This window comes from Myotis davidii, unplaced genomic scaffold, assembly GCF_000327345.1.
Source record: "Myotis davidii unplaced genomic scaffold, ASM32734v1 scaffold569, whole genome shotgun sequence".
Classification (NCBI taxonomy): Eukaryota; Metazoa; Chordata; class Mammalia; order Chiroptera; family Vespertilionidae; genus Myotis; species Myotis davidii.
This window is the reverse complement of record NW_006299876.1, coordinates 106,618-115,602: the sequence shown is the minus strand read 5'-3', so window position 1 is coordinate 115,602 and position 8,985 is coordinate 106,618. Positions and strand designations below refer to the sequence as shown.

At 39.8% G+C, this 8,985-nt stretch overlaps 1 protein-coding gene across 1 annotated transcript in view; it reads left to right on the top strand.

The window, feature by feature from the left end:
- The window catches only part of THOC2 (THO complex 2), a 118,041-nt gene that overhangs the window by 10,103 nt on the left and 98,953 nt on the right, over positions 1–8,985 (top strand). Inside the window, exon 2 of the mRNA XM_015571960.1 lies at positions 3,603–3,661. Coding sequence (XP_015427446.1) covers positions 3,603–3,661 — 59 coding nt within the window. The remainder of the gene's footprint in view (positions 1–3,602; positions 3,662–8,985) is intronic.

The following is an 8,985-nucleotide window of genomic DNA, read 5'->3' as shown; positions in this document are numbered from 1 at the left end:
ATTGATTTTTTTACAGAGAGGAAGGGAGAGGGCTAGAGAGTTAGAAACATTGATGAGAGAGAAGCATCGATCAGCTGCCTGCACACCTCCCACCGGGGATGTGCCCGCAACCAAGGTACATGCCCTTGACTGGTATCGAACCTGGGACCCGTCAGTCCACAGGCTGACACTCTGTCCACTGAGCTAAACCGGGCAGGGCTGGATTTCTTATTTCTTGTGAAAGGTCTTTGTATCTTTTCTCATTTTTTCTTTTTTTAAAAAATATTTTTTTTATTTCAGACAGGAAGGGAGAGAGAGAGATAGAAACACCAATGATGAGAGAGAATCATTGATCGGCTGCCTCCTGCACACCCCCTACTGGGGATTGAGCCTGCAACCAGGACGTGTGCCCTTGACCAGAATTAAACTGGGACCCTTCAGTCCACCGGCCGTCACTCTACCCACTGAGCCGAACCAGCTAGGGCATTTCCCCCATTTTTCTATTGCATTTCTTTCATTGTTTTGTAGGAGTTCTTTATATAGTTTGTATTGGCATCTTTTGTGTGTAACACTGTAGGTGTGGCAAATATCTTGTTATTCTTTAGCTTGCAGATCCGTTCTTACAGTGGTGACTTTTGATAATCAGAAGTCATGCACTTTAATATAGTCAAATTTGTCACTTTGGCTTTCTGATCAGTACTTTTTTTTCTCTTTAAAAAATGATTTTAGAGATTGGAAGTGGGAGAGAGAAGGAGGTAGAGGAGGAGAAAGAGGGAGAGAGAGATAAAAAAACATTGATGTGACAGAACATTGATTGGTTCCCTCCAACAAGGGCCCAGTCTGGGAATTGAGCCCACAACCTGGCTAGGGCCTTTTGCTCATTTTTAAATTGGGTTGTTTATTTTCTTATTGTTGATTGTTAAGAGTTCTTTGTATATTTTGGATAACAGTCCTTATCAGGTATCTTTATTTTTTTTATAATGTCATTCTTATAAGTATGAAGTGATATTGTGGTTTTGATTTCCCATTCTCTGATAATAAGTGATGTCAAGCATCTTTTCATGTACATGCTGACCGTTTGTCTTCCCTGCAGAAATGTCTGTTCAAGTCCTTTGCCCATGTTTATATCAGTTTTTTTTTTTTGCTGTTGAGTTGTAGATATTCCTTATATATATCACCCCTTATCAGATATATGGCTTGCAAGTATTTTCTTCAATTCTATTCTGTTCATTGTCTCCTTTGCTGTGTACACAATTAAAAAAAAAATCTTTATTGTTGAAAGTATTGCATATGTCCCCTTCTTCCACCCCCCAGGCCTTCTAGCTCATTCCTGCCCCCTGCCTCAGGCCTTTACCGCCCTATTGTCTGTGTCCATGGGTTATGCATACAAGTTCTTTGGTTGATCACTTCCTACCCACCCACCCTCTCCTTCCTTCCCTCTGAGATTCACTAGTCTGTTCTATGCTTCTGTGTCTCTGGATCTATTTTGTTTATTATATTCCACATATGAGTGAGATGTGATACTTGTCTTTCTCTGACTGGCTTATTTCGCTTAGCATAATACTCTTCAGGTCCCTCCATGCTGTCCCAAAGGGTAAGAGATCCTTTTTTTTTTTTTTTAAATCCTGCACAGTATTCCATAGTATAAATGTACTACAGCTTTTTTTATCCAGTGAAGTCAGTGGGGTGTTAAAGTCCCCTACTATAACTATCTTGCTATTAACCTCTCCCTTAAAGTCCTCTTGCAGTTTTTTCATATATTTAGGTGCGCCTATATTGGGTATATATATCTTTACCAGGGTTATATCCTCTTGTTGGATTGATCCCTTTAGTATTATGAAGTGACCTTTGTTGTCTCTTGTGATGGCCTTCATTTTGAAGTCTATTTTGTCAGATTGCTACCCTAGTTTTTTTTTTTTCATTCCATTTGCATGGAAAATTGTTTTCCATTCCTTCACTCTCATCCTGTGTGAGTCTTTTGTTCTGAGGTGGATCTCTTATAGACAGCATATAAATAGGCCCTGTTTTCTTATCCATTCAGCTGCCCTATCAATTTTGATTGGAACATTTAATCCATTTATATTTAAGGTTATTATTGATAGTATTTACTTATTTTTTTAATTAAATCTTTATTGTTCAGATTATTACATTTACGGGAGTAAATACAATATTTGTATTTGCATGTGGCCCGCGGGCTGTAGTTTGAGGACCCCTGATTTAGTTGGATCATGTTTTTGTATCCATTCAGCTACCCTTTGTCTTTTGATTGGAGCATTTAATCCTTTTACATTTAAGGTTATTACTGATAGGTACTTATTTATTGCCATTTTAATTCTGTATGCCTAGTTTTCTCTATATTTCTTGTCTGGCCAATCTTGTTTCATCTATATACCACCCATTTCCCCATTCTGTTGAAATAAATATAATTTCATCTGTAAATATTTCAGCATCTATCTCTTAAAGATAGAGTTTTACTCATATATTCAAGTTGACTCATAAATGTTAGGTTATTAAAATTTGTGAGAGAGAGAGAGAGAGAGAGAGAGAGAGAGAGAGAGAGAGAGAGAAACCTTGATTTGTTGTCCCACTTATTTATGCATTCATTGGTTGATTCTTGTCTGTTTCCTGAATGGGAATTGAACCCACAACCTTGGTGTATTAGGACGATGTTCTAACCAACTGGGCTAACTGGCCAGGGTCCATAAATGTTAATTTTTAAAATACTTGTTTCAGACAGGATTCAAATAAGGATCCATACATTGTGATTGATATGTCTCTAAAGCCTTTTTTACTCTGAGGATCCCCCACCATCCTTTATTTTTCCTAGCAATATATTTCTTGAAGAGATTGGCTCATTGTTCTATAGCAGTGATGGCGAACCTATGACACGCGTGTCAGAGGTGACACGCGAACTCATTTTTTTGGTTGATATTTCTTTGTTAAATGGCATTTCAATATATAAAATAAATATCAAAAATATAAATCTTTGTTTTACTATGGTTGCAAATATCAAAAAATTTCTATATGTGACACAGCACCAGAGTTAAGTTAGGGTTTTTCAAAATGCTGACACGCCGAGCTCAAGAGCTCAAAAGGTTCGCCATCACTGCCCTATAGACTTTTCCACAGTGAGAATTTAGGTCGTGCCTTTTTTTTTTTAAGTCAACATCATAGATGGGTGGTAATATTCCTTTATCAGGATCAGGAAGCACATAATGTCTGATTGTCTCTTTTTGTAATGTGAACAGCCATTCATAGATGCCTAGGTTTTTTAATTTATTAGGAGTATTAAAATGGTAATGTAATTCTATCATTCCATCATTATTTATTAGCTGAAATACTTAAGTACAGAGACATTTCTTATCAACCGTTGGTTCATATATGAAGGCAGAATAAGTGATTGATTTTTTTAGTTAATTTTACCAGTTTTAAAAATAATGGATTGACTAGCATCCTCTAGTTTTGACCAATTATGGCTTTTAGGTTTGTTTTATTCTCATTCTAAACTAATGGATGTTGACATTGAATATATTTTCAAATATTTTTAGTTGATATAATTTGCTCTGTAAGGATCATCTTTGTTAAGATTTGAAATTAATGCAGACTACTTTTGTTTTTTCTAGTTTGCATTTGTGTCGGATTCTGAGTGAAAATAAAAGCCATGATAGTTCGACTTACAGAGGTAAGAATTTTAAAAGTATCATTGCTATTTTTTTTGGCTTGATCAATTTTAATAAATATCCTGTTTTCATCAAATTGTTATGAATGCAAACAAAAGGTATAAGATAGTTCACATTATGTAAAGCTTTTATGTAAATATATTACAATTCAGATTTAAAACTATAGTTATAGTAAGACTATACATCTTTGTATAAGGATGCTATTTAACTTGCATAGTAGTCATGATATAGCTTGGATTTTATAATACAGTTGCTAGCTATATGAAAAATTACATAGACTAGTTATTGGTCATAAACAGAAGAGAAAAGCTAGTATGGAAAGTAAAATGATTGTGATCTTATTTACACTAGGAAATTTCCAGAAACAGGTTCAGTGTTTTTACTAAAGCTGGTTATGTTTAGGTGGTATCCGGGATCTTGTTGAAGGTAGTTGTCATGGAAAACATTAAAAGCAAAGGTGTTGTGTACTGCATACCACAAATATGGCTTATTAACTAAAATGTTATGTAATCAAAGAGGATATAAATTTCCAGTTATTTTAATTTTGAATGATGTTACTATTTAACATTCATTAATTTAAAATTGGACATATGGATTTAGAAAAGGAGGGGCAAAAACAAAAGCAATTATGTTTAGTAAGTTTAAGTATTTTCCTATGTAGCTTTCATTGAGATAGAAACCATAACATTTTTTTCAATTTGGGAAAAATAATTCACAGCCAATATTCTATTTTAACCCCAAAATTTTTAGATAAAATTCATTGCAGTTATTTAAATTATGCCATTGTGAGTAGAAAATTAAGAACAGAATGATTTTCTGTAGATAAGTTTGCTTTTGTTTTTATCAGAAATTATATATTTGTTTTTATTTAAAAAATACATTTTTATTGATTTTAGAGAGGAAGGGAGAGGGAGAGAGAGATGGAAACATCAATGATGAGAGAGAATCATTTATTGGCTTCCTTCTACACTCCCTACACTGGGGATCGAGCCTGCAACCTGGGCATGTGCCCCAACTGGGAATCTAACCATGACATCCTGGTTCAGAGGTTGATGGTCAACCACTGAGCCCTGTGGTCGGGTGAGATTATATACATTTTAAAGAAAAAATTTTTTTTTTGAGGGGAAAGCATTTTTTAACAAATGAATGAGGTAGTTTTCTGTCATTTGGGTAAGATCTGTTTTAAAACTTAACATTCCTAGCCTTGAGTCCCCAAACTTATTTTTCAATTCATCCTGTTTATAAAATTGTATGACCATTCATAAAGATTTCTTTTCTATTTTTAAAATTTCTGGGTGTCTCCATAATTTTTTGAAGGTAAAGTTTTAGACGAGTATACTCGTCGACGACTGAAAAAAGAACATTTTGTGAAAACGTGTATACACGTTTCTGCCGGGGAAGGGGTTAATGATTTGTGTAATATTCTGAAAAAGCCGGAAATAGTCCATCCCAGCCTCCTGAGGTCAGACCGTCTTTCCTAGATGGGACTCATGCAGGGACACCTGCCTTTAGATGGCTCAGAGCTGCTTTAATCTCTAGTCCAAGGGCGGGGGAAGGGGGCTGCCAGTAGACAATGGGGTCGAGAGAGGAAAGAAGGGGAGATGAAGGTGCAAGAAACTTTTGTCAAAGTCGACACAAGGTTGCTTACTAGGAGACAGACGAATGCAACTCTGTATTCACTGCTAGAAACCAGAGCTTTGGGTAAAACTTGAATTTATGGGGAGGAGAGGGAAGCATGGGCTTATCTGTCCTTTTCCAGACCCCTGTGGTTGGGGACCTGCAGAGTGAGGTGCAGTGCATTTTGCTGGACTGGTGCTCACTTCTCACCTGCTGTCCCTGTGTACCACACGCTGACCCTTTCCCCGGGTCAGCAACAAGTGACCTTTAGTACCCACGGGGACGCATGCAGAAGGCTGTTTAACAGCAGAGCCCCTGCTCTCTGGGCAAGGTGATGTCCACTTCCTCTCTGCCTGGCGCAGCGTGGTCTCCGTCTCGGTCAGTGAGTTCACAGAACACTCCCAGAAGGAGGCGCTCGCTTTTCTGGATGCAATCATTCTCTAAAACACAGGCCTGCCCTGTGGCTGGTGTGGCTCAGTGAATAGAGCGTCAACCCGTGGACTGAAGGGTCCCAGGTTGGATTCCCGTCAAAGGGCACATGCCCAGCTGCAGGCTCGATCCCCGTCCCCGGTTGGGGTATGTGCAGGAAGCAACCAAAGGACGTCTCTCTCACATCGATGTTTCTGTCTCTCCCTGTCTCTTCTACTCTCTCTAAAAATCAATGGAAAAATATCCTCAGGCGAGGATTAACAGGAAAAAAAAATAAAGTAAAACACAAGTCTTACACCTGGATAGCAGCCACTGAAGGTGCGTCTGAAACTGGGGGAATCCGGATCTGTGTGGGGAAAGGCGGAGTCCGGGTGTACTGGCAGGTCCCGGAAAGGGCCAGGGAAGACTGGGGCAGTGGCACCGGCTCCTAGAGCAGGGTTCTGGCGGGAAGCAGTGCTCGCCCCAGGCACTGAGCTCCATCTAGAGACGTGTCTGATCCTTCCGAGGTGTGCTCCTGCCTGTGCAGATGACAGGGGTGCCCTAGCTTGGGAGTTCAGAGGTGCTGCTCCTTAACAGTCAACAAGGCTTTTAAGTTGGGAAGTTTTATTTCCCCTCCCTCACCGCCCCAGCACCTGACTCCTTCCCCCCATGAAGGCCACATCCTGAGTCACCTCGTTATACTCCTCACCACCTTACAAGTTGTGCCTGAGAAACTTCCTTCTGCTGTGGCCGCTGGAGGGCAAGCACTCTGGCCGGGACCTCTGCGGGCCTCTCCCTCCTCCCTGCATCATTTTGTAGATTTTGCTCTGGATGTGGAGCTAAGGGTGTTTGGTTTTGACACATTCAAGCTTGATTGCAAGTTCTTCCGCCACAATGTCCATACCGAGATAGAGAGATGTCTCCAAAAGAGCCGCTGCCAATCTTCCGGCCCAGTCAGTACCTGTTCCCGACTCTGAGCTCCGTGGCGGAGGCAGGCCAGACTCCCTCCTGCCCTCCCAGCCGCTTCCTGGGTCTGAGCTCTGGGAGGCGGCGCCCGCCACTGCCACTACTGCGGGTGGGCTGCCGGCTCCGCCCCCCTCACGGCCTGCTTTCACCATCGCTTTCCAGTCGCCCAGCCGCTCCCAGAGCCACAATAGGGGGCGGATGGGACAGTCCAAGCGCCGCTCCTGCCGAAGACGCTTGCCCTGTCCCCACCACGGATGGACTCGGATCTGCCGGGCCTAAATTCCCCTCCAGCTGCCTGAAGGAGCCTCCGCCATCGCGCTGTGCCATAAAGATTTCTTTAAAAATTTTTTTTTCATAAAGATTTCTGAGGTTGATATAATGCCTTGTTTTTTGAATAAATCAATTGACTGCCAGAAGTGTAAGAAAATAAAAAAAAGACTCCTTTCTAAAAACACTTAGATACTAAATTTTATTTTCTTCTCCTGTTTAAAACAAAATTTTAATTTCTGTTAACTTCATCGTGTTTGCGATTGAAACCCGTAGTGGGTAAGAGAAAGAATTTTTATAAAAAGTATAAATAGTATAACACAGGCTGATTACTCTTTTAGTTTTATTTATTTATTTATTTATTTACACATCACTCCTTTATTATACTGATCTGAAAAAGACTTGGTAGTTATGCTCAAAATGCTTACTGGGCCCATGTGGCAGGGCCAAGCAACTGGAACATGATTCAGAATTCACACAGTAAAAGACACACCTGGACATGACCAAGAGACATTTCACTGCCATGAGACTATAATACCAATGCCGGGGAGGGATTCTAAAACACAGCAGGATAACTCCTACAAGTCAAGGAGCTCATGGTGTGAGGAATGACTTATTTTATGATGACCACATGTGGGAATAGTTCAACTGCCAGTAAAAACCCCAGAAGGGTTTTTGTTTTGTATTTTATGTAGATATGTTTTTTTGTTTTTTTTTTTTTTGTAAAGTAAATGAAACACGTAAACATTCAGGGTTGATCCCAATCTTCTGGAGCCAGCTTTTCTGGGGTCAATTCTTAACTGAGGATATTTTTGTTGCTTTTAGAATAAGGAGCAATAATTTATTGCTCAAATTGAGATGTTAATGAAAGGGGATCCTTTTTTGTTGCTGTTAATCCTCACCCAAATATACATTTTCCATTGATTGTTTTTTCTAGAGAGAGTGGAAGGGAAAGGGGGAAGGGAGAGACAGAGAGAGAAACATCAGTGTGAAAGAGACACATTGATTTGTTGCCTCCCACATGCAACTGACTGGGGATCTAGCCTGCAACTGACTTATGTGCCCTTGATGGGAATCGAACTCATGGCCCTTTGATGTGCAGGCTGACATTCTAACCCAGGGGTGGGCAAACTTTTTAACTCGAGGGCCACAGTGGGTTCTTAAAGGACCGGAGGGGGCTGGAACAAAAGCATGGATGGAGTGTTTGTGTCAACTAATATAAATTCAAAGTGAACATCATTACATAAAAGGGTACAGTCTTTTTTTTTTTTTTGTGTTTGTGTGAACTAATATAAATTCAAAGTAAACATCATTACATAAAAGGGTACGGTCTTTTATTTCAATAGTTTTATTCATTTCAAACGGGCCGGATCCGGCCCACGGGCCGTAGTTTGCCCATGGCTGTTCTAACCGCTGAGCAAAACTGGCCAGGGCTAAATATTTGATTTTTTCCTTGCAATTTTGCCTCGAAAGAGTTTTGATTCCCTTCAAAAGGAGATTATAAATTGACTTTGTTTTACATTAATATTTTTAGAGCTCCTGGTTTCCCTGCTTTTAATGAGAGGAAGGAAATAAAAATTTTTAGTATATGGGACTCAAGAAAAAAAGATAGCTGGAAGGAGGAAGTATTCACTTGCCCATTAACCCCCCCCCCAAATGTTTTTCTTTAGGAAAGGGGGCTATGCTAATTACTAGTGAGTGAGACTTCTTGTGGTTGACAGTTATAGAACTGCTGTTTTATGTATGTATGTACATATGCAATTATTTTAGTTTAAATTCTGATGGAAATAGGAAAAAGAGATTTAGGTTTGGGGAGAAATTTCTGATAGTAGGGAAGGATAAAACTCAATTTTATATTTACTGCTGTTCCTTACCTGTTGTCATTGCAGTCCTAAGATTGAATTGACAATAATTTGAATATACTAGGTGAACCAGTTCATAATGCGGATTTTTTTCAATAGATGGAGTTACACATAGGTTAATATATATGCGCGGTGCAGGGGGCCTTTGAGCTAACTGGTCCGGGCTTCAGCCTCCCTCACATCTGGAAGCTGGTGCTGGCTGCTGG